Raw genomic sequence first — 17,392 nt, 5'->3', positions numbered from 1 at the left:
TTTATCTTGTAAATTACTATTTCTCATAATCAATGTACTCAACTTGATTATAAATGCATCAAAAATGATTATAAATGTACTCAACTTGATTATAAATGCATCAAAAATGATTCTGAGTGGCTGGGGGAGCAGTGCCAGAACAGTGCGAATTTTGAGCATGCATCGCTGCTGTAAAGCCCAAATTCGCATTGTTCTGACATAGCTTCCTAGCCCTCCAGGAGCAATTCTGATGCATTAGATGACAAATAATGTATTTTTATACATGATTAAAGGTATTTATATTTTGTAAATTACTGTCTTTATAATTAATGTGCTCAACTTCATTATAAATGCATCAGAAATGATCCTGAGTGGCTAGGGGAGCAGTGCCAGAACAGTGCGAATTTTGAGCCTGCACCGCCGCCGCTGCATAGCCTAAATTCGCACTGTTCTGGCATAGCTTCCCCATTCCTCCCACAGGAGCAATTCTGATGCATTGGATGACAAAAAATGTAATTTTACATATGATTAAAGTTATTTTTATCTTATAAACTATTGTTTCTCACAATTAGTGTACTCAACTTTATTATAAATGCATCAGAAATGATCTTGAGTGGTTGGGGGAGCAGTGCTAGAACAGTGCGAATTTTGAGCCTTCACCGCCGCTCTGCAGAGCCTAAATTCGCACTATTCTGGCATAGCTTCCTCAGTCCTCCAGGAGCATTTATGATGCCTTGGGTGACAAACTGGCACATGATAGACACTCCATGTTAAATAAACATGATGACACCAAGACATTGTAACAGAAACTTAAAATTTTAATTTATCAGAAGGTTACAAATGAAAGCCAGATAGGCTTACAAAGGGGGGTTTGAAACAAAAGAGTTGCTTCAAAAAAAAGGTTAGCATCTAAGATCTCTAGATCGTGTCTCGCTCGCCTCGAATGCACCGAGCTAGTTGCATGTCCTTGGCAGATATGGTAATCCTCTTTGCATGTATTGCAAGGAGGTTGGTGTCTTCAAAAAGCCCAACAAGGTAAGCCTCGGAGGCTTCTTGCAATGCTTCAAGGGCAATCCCCTGCACACGGAACTCTGTTCTATATCGTTGGAGAATCTCCTTCACTGTGCGAGCGAAAGGGGCTCTTCTTATCATCAGCAACTCAGTGTTCCTCTGATAAAACTTGATTTCTTGTAGAGCCCTATGCCCTTGGCGCATCCTTCTCCTTGGAGCTCTCTGTGTTGTGTTAGTGCATTGGCGAGGTTGGGACTTCCTTGGCTTGAAGAGCTTGACCTTTCTACGCTTGCGCGCACTTGTAGGAACCTCCTCTTGGTCTCTCTCATAGTCTGAATCCTCCTCCTCCTGTTGTGCTGTTGTACCTGTGTAGTATCAAGTTCCTCCAGGGGACCGTGTCCTGGTAGTAGGGTCTTGCCACCTATGGTGCTACGCAATGTAGGAATGTTTTCACCACCCCAGTCGAATTGCTCATCATCGGCCTCTCTATCTTGATCTCTGGGGTGGCTGCATTGTGGGGTCTTCTTCACACGCTTGCTTCCACTAGAAGGGCCTACATGTGTGTGTGCTGGTGTTGGTGTGGGAGGAGGGTTGGACTCTGGTGATCCCATTGGGCGTGTCCTAGAATCTAAGGGGTCACTCTCTTCCGTGGTGTCGCCAGTATATGGTCGTTAGGTGCCTTGCACTGTGTTTTGTGAAGGCATGGTAACACGTGCAGTGTTCTTGGTGCGTGCCATATCCATGTACGACTATGCTAACGTGGTGATGTGCTGGTGTCCTTACGTGGGTGTCTACGTAGATCTTGAGCTCAAGCTCTCTAAAAAAGTGAAATGAAAATGAAGTGACAGAAGGAACTATTAATAGTTTTTTTTAAGGGCAAAAAAAAAACCTAACTAAACTTATTTTCTTAGCCTTATTACATCTAGATTTATGCTGGTGCGTGCTGCACAACCCAACGCCTCCCTTGTCTCCTCATTCGTGCACGCCAAACACCTATGGGGAGCATTGGTCCTCCGTAACCATTAAAGCCGAGCATGACTTTTTGCAGCCTTACGTGCCTCTTGTGCAAGCTTAGATTGTTGGGCCCGCTCCCTAACCAATACCCTTCCAAAGGTTGTGCGATAAAACCAATTGAACATCTCTTGTAGATAGTTTGTACGTGTTCCTCCTGCAGAAGCTCCACCTCCATGTCTTGTATTTTTGAAATAAACCCCTCTTGCTTTATAATGTGATTTCTCCATCCCTTGGATACTCCACATGGAGAATATGGGTTTGCCAAGCTCTACTTGTAGTCAATCTTGTGTAATATCCTAACAAGCCAAGCTCTCCTTCACCAACAAATTGCATAAAAGATGATAAATTGCGGAAAGGAGGGTTTGCTCTTAATGGAGGGTAAACTGGATAGAGATGCCCATCAACCCAAAGATCTACATTTTTCTACTTAGCTATCCTACAAGCTTGGACAGATTGTGCATCAGTAGGATGGGTTTTTTTAGAGTTGCCATACTCTTTAGGAATACAAATGTGTAAATCAACCTTCCGTTTTCTAGCTTTACAAGGGGCTACACACACAGCTTGCAAAGGCTCCATAGCTAAGCAGAGAAAGAAGCTAAAGCAGAGAGATCCTCATAGGGAGAGAGAGAGAGAAAGAGGGAGAGAGAGAGAGAGAGAGAGAGAGAGTGAGTGAGTGAGAGAAACTGTTAAAACTTTGCTGTTGTTGCTGGCAGGTTTAACACAAATTCGTTTTTCTAAGTAGAAAATGATATTTTTGATATACAAATATACTAACATGGAGTTTTTCCATCAATAAATTACATTTATGAGAAAAATTAAAAAATAATAATTTTTGGGACCCCCACAATTTCGGGATCTCATGGATGTAGTGGTTCTTGACAGTTAGTTATGTTTATGGGGTTGTGGTGGGGACCTGACAGTTAGTTATGGATGTACTGGCTCCTGACAGGCTTCTGACGTGACCCTTGAATTACAAGTTTTTTGGAGGGAAAAAATTATTTTCATCATTCATATTGGTTGGGTGGTGTTTTCTCCACCTCAAAATGTAAAAAAATAAAATAAAAAATAAAAAAACTTTTTGGGACCCACCTAAATACGAGAATGTTTTGCTGATGTGGAAGGGAGATATGGTGGGAGTTAATGAGAAAGAAGATTTCAAACTGACAAGAAAGATTCAATTTGTAGAGAGAGTGAAGATAAAAAATTCAAGAAGTAAGAGAGAAAGTATGAGAAAAGTCAAAAAGTAAGAGAGAGAGTATGAGAATATTCCCTTTAAAAAGTGAAACTAGGGAGGTATGGCTGATGTGGCAAGGCAAAAAATAGGGATCATCATAGCCTTTGTCTCCCTTAAGCCCAGCTTTTTAAGCTCTAATCCCTTAAAATTAGGAATCCTTAAGAGGCCCTTTTTGGTTCAAAAAATTCCTAATGGTGTGTGTGTGTATGCAATGTGTGTGTGTGTGTGTGTGTGTGTGTGTGATGGTTGTGTGTGTGTTTTTATGTATGTGTGTGTGTGTGTGTGTGTGTGTGTGTGATGATAATGATTGTGTGTGTGATATTTGTGTGTGTATGTGTGTGAGCACGCCCGCACGTGTGCATGCATGTTGATTTTTATACTTTTTTAATAATAATAAAAAAAGGAGGGTGCATGCAAGTGTGTGTGTGTTTTTTTTTGTTTTTTGTTTTGTTTTGGTTTAAATCTAAGTTTTCAATCATTCTCTGGTATATGTGTCCGTACAATTGATAGTAGGAGGAATATGTTACATATGTAGAAATGGGATATAAGGCTTTTGGCTCCCTTGTAGAAGCCTTGGGCTTCCAGCAGCTTGATTGGGATCCAATAGGACTCAAGGTGAGAGTACCACATCTTTGCTTAAGGTTGTCCCACTTGGCCTATCTGTGCTGAAATGTAGGCTTTGGGCCCAAATGATGGCTCTACTAGGTCTTTGCTTGAGGGTTTTCCCACTTGGAGATCCACTGGGAATCAGAGTGTTTCTCAAGTTCCCTTTACAAAGCACACAATCTATGCCTGATCGCTCTCTCTCTATCCAAAGTCTCTTGGTGGCTAGGGACAAAGTGTGAAAAGATCATTGACACTCTCTAAGGCAAAAGCAACTCTTTGCCTAGAGTAAGGAGCATCATAAGCTCTCCAAACATCCATCACCTGCTCTGCTGCCGAGATAATTCTGCATCTGAGTAAAGAGGTTTTGGTATGTGTACTCAAGGAGGATAGTTCTGGCTCCCCAGATCTCTGTGCACAAAACTACAGGAAAATGATCTAACTTTGAACTGCCTAGGGTAACGAAGATAGTGTCACCTCTATGAAGTGCCCAATCATCAACATAATAGTGTTCCAAGTGGGCATAAATGCAATGTGCACCACTTCTACTATTACTCCAAGAAAAGAGGAGTGAATCTAGCTTCCTATGGAAATCATCCTCTAAGTCTGCACCAAAAAAGGAAAAGATAAAACTCTCCCAAGATGCCCTCTCAAGTGGATGAATGATGCCTTTATGTCCCCCCTTTTAATCTACGAGTTGCTCAACCATGTTGAAGTCACCTCCAATGATCCAATGATCTGCCTTAGGGAGAGAGTCCGTGATGGCATACCAAAAAAGAATTCTTTATCCTTTAAGGTTAGGAGCATACACACCAATTTTTAATCCACCATGTATAAGCATAATCCACTATGCTCTAGCAGGGATAATAACTCCATGACCAATCATATAAGGAATAATTACAACTACCTCTCACCCTGGGTTGCGGTTCTTCCGATTGTGTATTTCCCATGATATAATTGCGGAGCCTTAAAGTACATACTCAACCTTTAGATCCATCTGCCAATGGACCAAAAAGTGTGCGTCCAGTCTACCGCAATGCCCCTATTGTTGTTGATAGACACGACACAGGTCCAGTCTACCGGCAATCTCCATCCGCTATCTGAATAAAGAGCCATCTGGTCATGGCAGCATCACATGATCATATGTAAAACAAGGGTCACTAACAAGTATCATGACTCATGGTACCCTATCAACACTGGTCACTATAGCCATGGAAGGTGTCTCCACAAGGGCGGGGGCTTCTAGAACCTGTTCAAAGGTTGACCCTATGGAAGCCAGAAACTTCCAATAGATCAGTGGGAGCCCGGGAAACCTATGGAAGATCAGACAAAAGTTGTGGTTGACCCTACAGAAGGCAAGAACTTCCGATAGATCCATGGGAGCCTAGGAAACTTGAGGAAGATTGGACAAAAATTGCAAGGAGCCAAAAACTTCCAATAGATCCGTGGGAGCCCGGGAAAGTTGAGGAAGATCGAACAAAAGTTGCAAGAAAAACAGTTTCCTTGGGCCTATGGTTTCTGCCCAAGCCAACCATCCTCCACCCCCACCGGCCAGCAGAACAATCCTTTTTTCTGAAGACAAGCTTAGGACCTTCCAAAGATGAGCTTAGGACCTTTTTGGCAGATTTTGATAAAGAAGTCAAGACCACACTCATTGGAAAGATTTTCGGGTTTCGTCCCTCTCACTCTCAGGCTAGAGATTGCAGTTCTGTGGAGCTAACGTCATAGACTCTTGAGAGCAGCTTGTTTTCTCTGGCCAATCAAAGGGCGGCGGGCGGCCAACTTGAAGTACAGTAAAAACTTCTGTGTCTGTTGACGGAGACGAAGAAGCGGGAGAGGCAGGAGATGAAAGAAGTTTTACTCAAGACCACTGAGAAAGCTCTGGAAAATCTGAAGGGAGACGGAAGCAGCACAGTACACGACACCCATCACAGCTCTGAGAGAATTCAAAAAGCTCTCAACAGCCTGGGCACCACACAGGGGCAGCAGCCATAGATGCAGGTGGCGATGGTGGGGCAGTGCAGCTGGACGGATGGCAAAGGTGAGCTAAAGTGGCAACTGATGGATAGTTTGATTTCGGCTGCGGAGAGAAGGCTGCTACACTTGCTAGACGAACGCAGGAAACTTCCCTGCATCAGTGTGAAGCTTTCTTGGGTTACTAGTCCGGGAAACCAGTTCCCAGCATATGAAGAGTCAGCCAGCGCTTTCCCGACCTTTTCCAAACTCCGTAGTGGGTTAATCGTCCACTGTGGGCCCTAAAAGCCCTATTTTCCTTGCAGAGAGAGAGAGAGAGAGAGAGAGAGGGAGAGATAGGAGGCCCACGAGAGAGAGAGCAGAAAAGCCCTTTTTTCTCTCTTTTTCCTTAAATTGTGTGTTGAAGGACACTTAAATGTAGATGGTTGAGAAGCTTACACCAACACAAGTGAGACTCAAAGGAGGTTTGACCAAGCTGTAAAATCTCATCTTAACCATTCTATAAACACATCCTATATTTATCAGTAATAATGATAAGTCACTAATATGTTTGACTCAATCCCACCTTAGTGACTCCTCTCATCACTCCCCTCAAGTTGGTCACATCATCCCACCTGCCTTCCCAAGCATAGATGTTGGATAGCAATACAAAAGGTGCAGATTTTTGTGGTTGCAAGTCCATGACACGATTTGCGGCAAGCTCTCCTCTTTCCAGATCAAAGTGCCTTTTGCATGCACCAAGAAAAGTCATCCATGATGCATATGTTGGCTCGACTGGCATGCATTTCATTAGGTTCTCCAACTCATGCAGCCGTCCGGCCCGTCCAAGAAGGTCAATCATGCAATTATAATGATCTGTAGTTCTTCTGATGCCATAACAATTTACCATGGATAGGAAAAACTGGCATCCCTCATCCACAAGACCCGCATGGCTACATGCCACAAGAATGCTAACCAAGGTCACCTTGTCTGGAATTAGGCCTTTTGACTCCATTTTTTGGAAAAGCTCAAAGGCTGCCTCTGCCTGCCCATGTTGGGCATATGTTGCTATCATGGCATTCCATGAGACAGTATCATGCTTCTCCATCTTTTCAAACACATGCCTTGCATCCTCAAGGCTTCCACACTTACCGTACATATTCACAAGAGCATTACCTACAGAAACGTCTGACTGTAGTCCAATGTCTACAATGCAAACATGCAAATGCTTTCCTTCAACCAAGGCTGCCTCACTAGCAAAGGCAGACAAAATGCTAATCGAGGTAATTTTATCTGGAATTACACTTGCAGGCTGCATTAAGTGGTAAAGACCAAGGGCTTCCTTCCCCTGGCCACACTGGGCATGTGCCGCAATTAGTGCATTCCATGAAACAACATCTGGCTTAGATATTCTATCAAATACATTTTTTGCCTCTTCAATGCTGCCGCACTTGCCATACATACTGACAAGAGCATTCTGAACAACAATGTCTGAATTTATGACACTTCCAATGATGCGAGCATGCATGCGTGTGCCTTCTAGCAAAGCCTCTTCGTTGGCATATACAGAGACAAGGCTTGCAAAGGTGACTTTGTCTGGTACCGTGCCTTCAATTTGCATCTCTTCAAAGTGCTGGAGAGCCTTGCTAGGCTGCCCACATTGGCCCAGCGCAACAATCATTGTGTTCCAAGTAACAACATCCCGTGTTGCCAATTTCTGAAATATTTTCTGAGCTTCCTCAAGCCTGCCACACTTTCCATACATCGTGAGGAGGGCATTACCTACAACAATATCTGTCTGAATTCCAATACCTGCGATGAAGACATGCACTTGCTTGCCTTCAGCAATGGTTGACTGGTTGCCACAAGCATCAAGAATGCTAACAAAGGTGGCTTTGTCAGGCATCATGCCCTCCATTTGGCGTCGATATAGGAGTTGAAGGGCATCTTTGGTGTACCCGTTTTGCGTAAATGCTGCAATGATGGCATTACACATGATCACATCATGCTTAGACATGTTGTCCATTATTATCTGAGCCTCCTCAACAGTGCCACATTTTCCATACATGCTAACAAGGGCAGTCACTACCACCACATCTGCATCCAATCCACTGCCAACAGTGTGTGCATGCAGACGCTTAGCAACAGCAAGAGATGACGTCTGGGCAGTGCATGCTGTAAGAATGGCAACTAAGGTGGATTTGTTTGGGATGAAGGCTTCCATGTGCATCTGCTGAAAGCACTGAAGGGAATGCTGAGAATCAGCTGCAATTATAGCATTCCAAGAGACAACATCTCTGTCACGCATTCTTGCAAACATGCTCCATGCAAGATCCACACGACCGCACTTCCCATACATATAGACAAGGGCATTCCCTATGACATTGTGTGACTCAAAGTCACATCCCACGACAAGGGCATGAACCTTGATTCCTTCCACCAAGGCTGGCATGCTGGCACATGCAGGAAGAATGATTATAAATGTGACCTTGTTTGGTAACACACATTCTAATTGCATTTGGTAAAGAGATTGAAGAGCATCCTTGCTAAAACCATGCTGAATAAGTGCTGCAATCATTGATGTCCATGAGACCACGTTTCTCTCATGCATGTTGTTGAACATCACCCTCGCATCTTCTATGCTTCCACACTTGTTGTACATGTTAATAAAAGCATTTTCCACAGCAATATCGAACGCAAAGCTGCTGAATAAGACACGAGAATGTACGATCTTTCCTTCGACCAGCAGCCCTACATTGCTACCGCATACATCAAGGACGGAGAGAAAGGTGACTTTGTTTGGGATGAGTCCATGTACGTCCAAGAGATGGAAAAGTTGAAGACCATCATCAGCATGCCCATTTTGAGCATAAGCTGCAATCATGGCATTCCATGCGACAATGTCGCGTTCCGGCATTTTGGTGAAGATCTCCCATGCATCCTCCAGACTGTGGCACCTACCATACATAGAGACAAGGGCAGTCCCGACCACAACATCCGATTCCATATTCTCCAGCACAATGCAACAATGCAAGTTTCTCCCTTCATCAAAGACAACACAGCTATCACATGCTGAAAGGGCAATAAGGAAAGTGGCTCTGTTTGGCAAGACATCATGCCAGTGCATGAGCTGAAATTGTTGGAGGGCTTGTGTGGCATGCCCACATTGGGTGTGCAATGCAAGCATGGCATTCCATGAGATGACATCTCTGATGGGCATGTAGGCAAACAAAGCATAGGCATCATCGTGGGCTCCACAGATGGCATACAACTGCAGGAGGAGGTTGGCAAAGGGCCTTTCATGTTCAACGCCTCTTTCCAAGATGCATGCATGGATGAGCTTGCCATGTGAAAGGGACTTCGCATCCTTACATTGGATCAACAAATTAGCATAGTTATTTATAGCAGGTAGAGGGTCACGTTGATCCAGCCTAACCAACGTCCCCTGCCATGCTACCTGACACAAATTGTTCTTAGAGTTCCCGAATTTGGAAAAACATTGGCATATATTTGTGGGTCTTAAGAGCGCAGACACTTTCCTCTTCTTGATGAGAGATTGCAACGTGATGAAACACTGCCCTCGCTAACCATCTCCGAAGGGCAAAGCTAAGATGTTTCACATGTGGGCGACCACAACACAGAGAAGGGCACCATCACCATATACAAAGGAACCGTCATGCCGACCACCGCCCGCGTCGTAAGGGCAAAGCCTTGCCACATATCAAAAATGATTTTGTAAACCAATAAAACTCCTTCATTTGAGCTAAATTAATATGACAAGTGCGGTAGAGCAATTGGTCAAGCGTGTGTGTGTTTGGGGTAAGGTCTCGTGACCTAGTCTTACTTCCAGCTCTCATCCGTAAGGACACTACTTGTGGTACAAATAAAAATCTTGCATTACAAAAAAAAATATTTTTTGAGTGTGGATTATTTAATTTATGCAAGAATGCGTAAATTAATTATTTTTTTCCTATGGTTTTTGTTGTGAGCAGATAGCCCTTATTTGGCAACTTCATCATGTGGTGTACGTGTCTGCTATCTTTCTCTCTTCTAGTTCTCTCTCTCATGCACTTGTCTCTCTTGCTTGTGTAGAGTTCATGCCAAGCTCTAGCTCTCTCCTATAGGAACTCGTCACCAGTCTCTCTCTCTACCTGCCTCCCTCTATACGGCAGTTTCTCTCTTTTTTTCTACTTGACCATGCTGGCCCTTGTATGCGAAACGAGCAGCGGTTGTGCTTGCTATTTGAAACGACTAGGATTGCGGGGGCTAGTAGGATGAGGGTGACGGGGGCCAAGGACGATGAGGAGGAGGGGATGGAGGGGCCGATGGCGAGGACAAGGGAGGGGGTGGGCCTAGAGAGCGGATAGCAAGGGAGGTGGGTGAAGGGAGAAAGTAGCCTTAGACAAAAATAAATTAATTAAGTGGCCACTTAATTAATACAATCAAAACAAATGTTGTGAATATTATGCCGCTGCTAAATATGGCTACCAATGGTTGCATATATAAAATCAAATTCATAGATAATTCTTTTATCTACTAGTAAGCTCATATCTTCATGTAAACATTATTATCTATATGTGGTGTTAAGAATTTTCAATCCTTCCTCGTGATTGGATAGCAAGTGTGGTAAATGGCAAGGTGAAGTTATCATAATAGACTTCTAAAACTATAGTAGTAGAAGGTGTTGCCTATTGTCCCCCTCCAGAAGTGATGGGGTAGAGTTGTTTAGTAGTGAAGAAAAGAAGATAGTGTGAGAAGGGGGTAAGGGAGCTCTAGAAATCGAGCATGGATTAATTTACTTGTAGAGGTAGACCTTGATGAAAAAAATTGAGTGCATTGGGTCTCCCCTATGATACTCATTTTCTTTGAAAATATTTTTTGCTCTCCTCTTTTTCTTTTTAAAAAGTAATTTGTTCCTTTTTCTATTGCATTCTTTTGAGGCCCGTAAGTATCGTGGATTCTCTTAGGTTAAAAAGTGAAAGTAAGAGATGTTAATGTGGGGATTAGTGAAATTAAATGTTAGTAAAGCAAATAACAAGGGGGATTTTGAAGGAATAGGGACACAAATATTAGAAAAGAGTGGTGCTCTTGCTCCTCACATGTGATGTAGTTGAGATTGTTACATTGTCTTCATTGATATTTGCTTGAAGCTCATATAGATGCTTGGATGACGCTAGCATTGTTTTAGACTTACTTGTTGAAGCTCATACAGATGCTTGGATGACATTAGCATTGTTTTAGACATTCTTGTTTTATTGTTATTCCCTCTCTTTTTTCTTTTTGTTTTTTAAAATTTCATGTATATAAATATATTTTATGAACTTGTGGTTTAGTCTAATGGACAATGATGGCTAGAACTAGGATCATTTGAGTTTTACCTTCGAGGTAGTGGCTTCGAGGTAGTGGATCCTTGTATGAAGAAAGATTAGCGCGTCCAGCCAACCTTGGGTGGCATTTGGCAAGTGATTATTCAATGATTCTTAAGCTGAGTAAAATTAAACTTATCCTCCAACTTACGCATCCTATACCACTGAAGGGCCTTCCCACCTAACACTAGCAGAAACAAATGGATCTTTGTGAGCTCATCAATGTCAACATGTTTCACAAATGGACTCAAAGATTTCCATGTGTTGAATGGGATCCCCGTCTCCATTTAAACTTTGCATTAGTTTTGCTATGTGATATGGCTTTATAGGATTTTGCCTTGTGGCAATCCCCAATTCCCTTGCCACCCCCTACCTATTTCAGCTACCATCCTTAACAAATCAGCTGGGGTAGTTGTGGTTAAGATTTGGGCTGGCTCATAGGTTGGTTTTGTGAAAAGTGTATATGACCTCTCCCTCTTCCCCTCCCCCTTCCTGGATTAGTCTCGAGATTACACTCCTCTCAACCTGAGATCGTGGAATTTCTGTATTCATCTTCCTTCTCCTCCTCTTGCCCTTGTAATATCTCTATTTGCATGTACATGAGGAAATCATGATTGGTTATCATTTTGTTAATGTCCTTCTTACTATACAGTTATTCTTTGGATTTTTCTCTTTTTTATGAGTTGAGTTCTACCAGCCAATGATGGGTAGTTGTTTCCCACTCACTCTTTGGTTCCTCTTCTAGATTAGCTTTAGAGGGGTCATCTCCACTTCCAGTGCTTATGGGCTTGGGCTTGTGCTATAGCCTCCAATCTACCCCTTTTAAAGTGTTTGGCTCTAGCATTGGCACTCTCTCTTGATGTCTTTGTTTTGCTAGGGCCCTTCTAGCATCTAGTTCTTGTTTCTGTTGGTTATTTGGAATTGTTTTTGGGCCTCCTTGAATTTCATCTCTATCTCTATCTCCTCACTCTTAGGGATTTCTAGCAATACTCTCTACATCTCTCTTAATCCTAGGAGTATAAGAGATTTTCTCACGAGGATTGGGTAGAGGTTTCCCTTGGCAAAAAAGTCTATAGAGGAGGTGCTCAATCGCTCTTCCTATTGGGATCCTTTGAATGTTGCTCATTGAATGACTCTCTTCGATAGAGTGAGCCTCTTGTTCTATATCTGGCGGTATTTCAAATAACCCTTTTGAAATGTTCAACAAGCCACCAGATATTATGGGGGAGCTTGAAACTCTCTCCTCCACTCACTCATCAATCATACTTCACTTGAATTTACACCTCCCTAGACAAACACACTTTAATGTGTGTGTTAGTCATAACCGCTATGGGGACGCTCATTATTATCAAGGATATTTTATTTTGGATATGCCTTATATGTATACCATCATCCAAGATTAATGTGTCTAATCAATTGTGTGCGTTGGTATGATATAGTTAGGATTTATGTGCTTAATCGGCTGTGTGCACTAACTAATATTACTTTGGATGTAGGCGATGATTGAGTGGCAAATTATGTGTTAATCAACGGGTGAAACATGTGTTGGACCATTATGAGATATTTTGTAAGACATGTGAACACCTATTATGGTTTCATATTTTGGCATTAATATTTTTGTAAGGCTAAGGCTTCAAACCTTTGTACATACCAATTAGTATTTTATACTTTTAGTACACCCAAGACTTTATATTTGTAGCTTGCTATATTTTTCTAAGAGATTTTACACTCAAAAACTTAAAAGCACTTATGATTTATTTTTGGAGTTGTCTTTTCAAAAAGCAAGCCCTAATACATATAAATATGGGTGTGGTACAATGGGCCATACTCATCCTGGGGAAATTCAATCCAATCTTATGATGACGGCCGGGTGATCTCTTTCCTATTATCTAGCTCTCTTGATTTTGTTTATGTAATTCTTTTAATTTTTCCCTAGTCTATGGTTTGCTCTATTTTTGTGTTGAGAAGTAGAATTCTTCTCTAATTGTGATAACTAGTGGCATGACCTGTCTCTGTGACACAAGAAAGTGTTAACAAAAATGGGATTGATCATAGTGATAGACACAAGATTAAGCATAAGATTAAGGTGGGTTATACCATACTAAGAACTCCATAAGAGAGAGAGAGAGAGAGAGAGAGAGAGAGAGAGAGAGAGAGAGAGAGAGAGAGATTGTACACTCAACACAAGATCTCTATTCTATTGCATATCTCAAGTGAACCATACAATGATATAGGCCTTCTAGACTTATCCCACTTTACACATCATCATCCATGTGGCACTCCCTTTTCCACTTCTTTTGGTCAACACTCACACACCATTCAATATTACATATGGCATTCTTATCTTGCCACAATATCTTGCACCTTTAGGGTGCTTTCCCACATACACACAACACCACAATTACATCTCTTAACACCCCCTCTTAATCGAGGTGTTCCAAATTTCACCCATCATCCATCACCCATATCAATGTAGCATTGCACAAATGCAATCGCTACCTTTCAACACTCCCCCTCAATGATACATTGGAGTGTCCATTAAACAAACATGTGTGCGTGTGTCTACCATCTTAGACACCAAGTCCATTTTGAGCCGACTCGCTCTCACAGCAGAACCACTGAGTCCAATTTGAACTTAGAAGTTTGGGTGAGAACCAACCCATGCGCATGCACCTCACACGTGCATCGCTCATGCACACATCATGATAACCATTTCGAGCTTCTAGGTGAGCTCAGGCAGGGCAACCCTCATACCATGGGTGGGTGATTACAAAAAAATCCCTCGTTTTTTGAGCTTCAAGCCCGGGTACGGTTAGTAGTTACCCTTCTCATTTATGGGTGAGAAAATACAATGCAATAACCACCAAAAACTAAATCCCATGACCATCATATGCCTGATCATGGGCATTGTATTTCATAATCATGTCTCAAACTTACCTTGGCCTTGGTGATGCATACACTTCTTTATGACCACCTTCGTATGTCCAAGTATGCCTCCACTAACCATAGATGTAATTCATCATACACATTTATAGCAAATGCATGTGAATGATCTCTTAACATTGTGTGTGTGTGAATGAACTTTTAAGTAAATAGAGGTTTGGCTTTATTAAAAAAATAAATCAAGGAGACATTGAATGGTGGCATGTGCACGCAGAACAACTTTCTGCACTATTCTCTATGCGACATTTACTGCACACCACACCAAACAAATCTCGTCTCACTGGCATCTGTTCTGTAATAAGCGACGAGCACACTGGCTGTAGCTTGTATCACCCCACGACTTCTTGAAGCTTCCATATGCGTGGGTCGATAACTCGGCTACAGAGCATTCAAAACCAATGGCATTTTGAAACGTGAGTGTGCAGTGCGTCCATTTGAAAGTAACAATGCAGCTATTCCTGAAGATGCACATGCCAAAGCAACTTGATTACCTCCGTGTAATCGAGATGACAGGGTATTATATAGATATGTTTTGCCTGATCCGCCTACTCCATCGAGGAAAAATACACCACCATTGTTCAAATTAACGGCCTCAAGGATGGTATGGAATGCTCTAAATTAATAACTATTAAGACTCCTTTCCATGGAAAGAGCCAAATCAACCTGTTGAACAACATCAAACATCATCTCTTCCATCAACAATCCATCGTTGATAGTAGCAACAGTTGATATATCAGGAAGAGGAAATCCTTCAAAATCATGTAGACGTTTTCCATATTGTTGTAAGAGGTTTTGTAAGTGTAACAGAGCTTGATTCTTAGCTATAGATTAACAAACACCAATGGCAATACACCTTCTCTACAAGCCATGGAAAAAATCATCTGAAAGTGTAAGATTCCTTCTCAGCCTGAATAATGAATAAGCTTTTACCTCAATCCCTTGTAATCATCCCCTATTTCAGAATGCAAGAAAATATTGGTTTTCCTTGTTTTGGCCTATACAGAGAGGAAATATTCTAGAGAGAGATAATTCAGAATTGAGATGTTTTTAGATATAAAAATTCTCCTAATATCTAAGATATATTTCCCTGAAACAGAAGTTCAAAATAAATTCTCCAATGTGCATTAGGAATCAATTAAATATGTGTATTAAAGGCCTTAGCCTAAGGGTCCACATTTCAAAAAAATTTGGATTATGGTCCAATTAAGGTTTCTATGGGTCAATAGGATTAATCAAAATGTTGGGATGAGATAAATCCAAAGAATAAAAGAAAATATCCAAAAATTAGTAAATGCTCACATAAGATGAAGAGTTGACTGAGTACAAGATTTATTAGTTAAAAACTAAGAGATATTAGTAAAAAAATAAGATATTTAGGAGAAATGATGAATTTTTAACACCTTGGTAATAAGGAGGGGGAGCCCCCATCAAGTAGGTGCCTTTTTCTCCATCATTGCTTGGATTTTTTAATTCAAAAAAATGTGATATTTTTTCTCTCCTCTCTCCTGGATCAAAAAGAGAGCCAAACTGATCCTCTCCTGGATCAAAAAGAGAGCCAAACTCTCTCCTGGATCAGAAAGAGAGCCAAGCTCTCTCCTGGATCAGAAAGAGAGCCAAACTGGTCCAAATCTTGTCCAAATTGAGTCAAACTGAAGCTGGAAAGCTCTAGAACCCAGTTGGACTTGGTTAGTGGCCTCCCTCACCTATAAATAGACCCTCATTCCTTTGTATTCTCATCTTTGAGCTATACCATGCTAGTATTATCTTAAAATAAGCATATTTTCTATTATCCCTTAATTTTCCTCTTCTCTTGGGGAGCTTGGAGCTTCTTTCTCTCTCCAACAACTCTTGACATTTGCTTCTCTTGGTGGCCAATTGATTGGTTGGGGGCTTCACTGCTAATTAAAGAATCAAGCCAAACTTAGAGGTAAGACTAATTTTTATGGTTTTTTCAATCATCTCAATGACTTTCTTTTTCTCAACCCTTCTCAAGCTTGAGAAGCTTTCAAAATGAAGGTTTTTATTCAAATCAAGCTTTCCCTAAGATTCTTAATGTCTAATTAGAATTAAGTTAATATTTAAGCTTAATTGTAATGCTTTCCTTAAGTAAACCTCTCTCTCAAAAAAAGTATTCATCTTTATGGCTAAATCTTAGCAAAAGAATATTTCTTAATGATAATCTCTTATTTCAAAACTAAACTCTAGGTTTGATGAGCTAGAGATTAAGAATTGATATTTTCATGATTTTGTGTTAGTAAAAATAATGGTTATTTCTTTTTAGATTGTTTCTGAGTAGATAAAAATTACTTTAACTCATTCTAAATTAAGAAAAGGATTATCCTAACAAATTGGAAAAAGAGGAATGGTTAATTTAGCTTAATCAAGAAAAATAATCATAATTATGCTTATAATTATGGTTAAAATTATGATATGTATACATAGTTTATTTTTAAGCTTAAAAGAAGAACTTCTATCATATTTTCATTACAAGTTTTTATTCAATTAGGAAAAATAAGAATTATCAGTAATAGTAGCAAATCTATGGTAAATTTTTAAAAAAAATTCATATCATATTTTTATGCATAATACTAAAAGAGGAATTCCTACCATATTCTAGGCTTAGAAATTTTAAGCAAAAAGGATTATTTTTATCATATTCATGAAAGAATACTTTTTAGTATTTATGCATAAGTATTTAATTAAGAGAAAAGAGAATTTTTTGATAAATTTATTTTTTATGCATAAGAATTTAAATGTTAAAAGAGGAATTCCCATGACATTCGAGATTCAAACATTTGAATGCTAAAAGAGGAATTTTTGGTATATTCCAAAATATGGGTATTTTTATTTAATTAAAAAGAGAAATTTTCATTGTATTTAAGTAGAAAAAGGTCTAAATTAATTTTGATGATAAAAGAGGAGTTTTTACCATAATTCCACATAGGAAATTAGGGTATACTAATGTTGATGATTAAATTGGTGGAAAGAATAATTTAAGATATTTATGTGGATAAATCAATAAATTGATATATACTCAAAAATTGGAGTAGTGGAAGAAGAGTATTTTTATAAAATCTCGATATTCTCGTATAGAACTATTTCTAAATTCTATTGTGGTTAGGAAGGAAAGAAACTCATAAAGTTAGAATTTTCCTTACGATTAGAAGTTCTGTTAAATTACCTGAAGAAAATCCTTAGATATCAAAGGTAGAAGTAAACCGAATAATTTTTTGTTAGACCACGACCGTGAAAATGGTGGCCAGTAAATTACCTGTCCATCTGTCAAATC

General features: G+C 40.4%; 1 protein-coding gene across 1 annotated transcript; it reads right to left on the bottom strand.

Annotated features, from left to right (window-relative positions):
• Positions 1 to 5,018: 5,018 nt before the first annotated feature.
• LOC147640799 (pentatricopeptide repeat-containing protein At5g39350-like) lies at positions 5,019 to 9,472 on the bottom strand. Its single transcript, XM_086811018.1, has 3 exons — positions 9,452 to 9,472; positions 6,430 to 9,251; positions 5,019 to 5,154 (listed from the first exon to the last, which is right to left on the bottom strand). Exons 1-3 carry the CDS (start codon positions 9,470 to 9,472, stop codon positions 5,019 to 5,021), a joined length of 2,979 nt encoding a protein of 992 aa, XP_086667144.1.
• Between the last annotated feature and the right edge of the window lie 7,920 nt (positions 9,473 to 17,392).

This window comes from Cibotium barometz, chromosome 2, assembly GCF_041138505.1.
Source record: "Cibotium barometz isolate CiBa-2024 chromosome 2, ASM4113850v1, whole genome shotgun sequence".
In the NCBI taxonomy this organism is placed as follows: domain Eukaryota; kingdom Viridiplantae; phylum Streptophyta; class Polypodiopsida; order Cyatheales; family Cibotiaceae; genus Cibotium; species Cibotium barometz.
Note: the sequence above shows the minus strand (reverse complement) of the source record. Positions and strands in the feature narration are given on the sequence as shown.

Excerpts from the sequence above, each read along its gene's own strand:
- LOC147640799 (XM_086811018.1), bottom strand. The coding sequence starts at position 9,472 with ATGACGGTTCCTTTGTATATG. Across the intron at positions 9,252-9,451 it reads TGACGGTTCCTTTGTATATG|GTAGCATGGCAGGGGACGTT; the intron begins GTGATGGTGCCC and ends AATTTGTGTCAG. Across the intron at positions 5,155-6,429 it reads ATCTATGCTTGGGAAGGCAG|GTTTCCCGGGCTCCCACTGA; the intron begins GTGGGATGATGT and ends GATCTTCCATAG.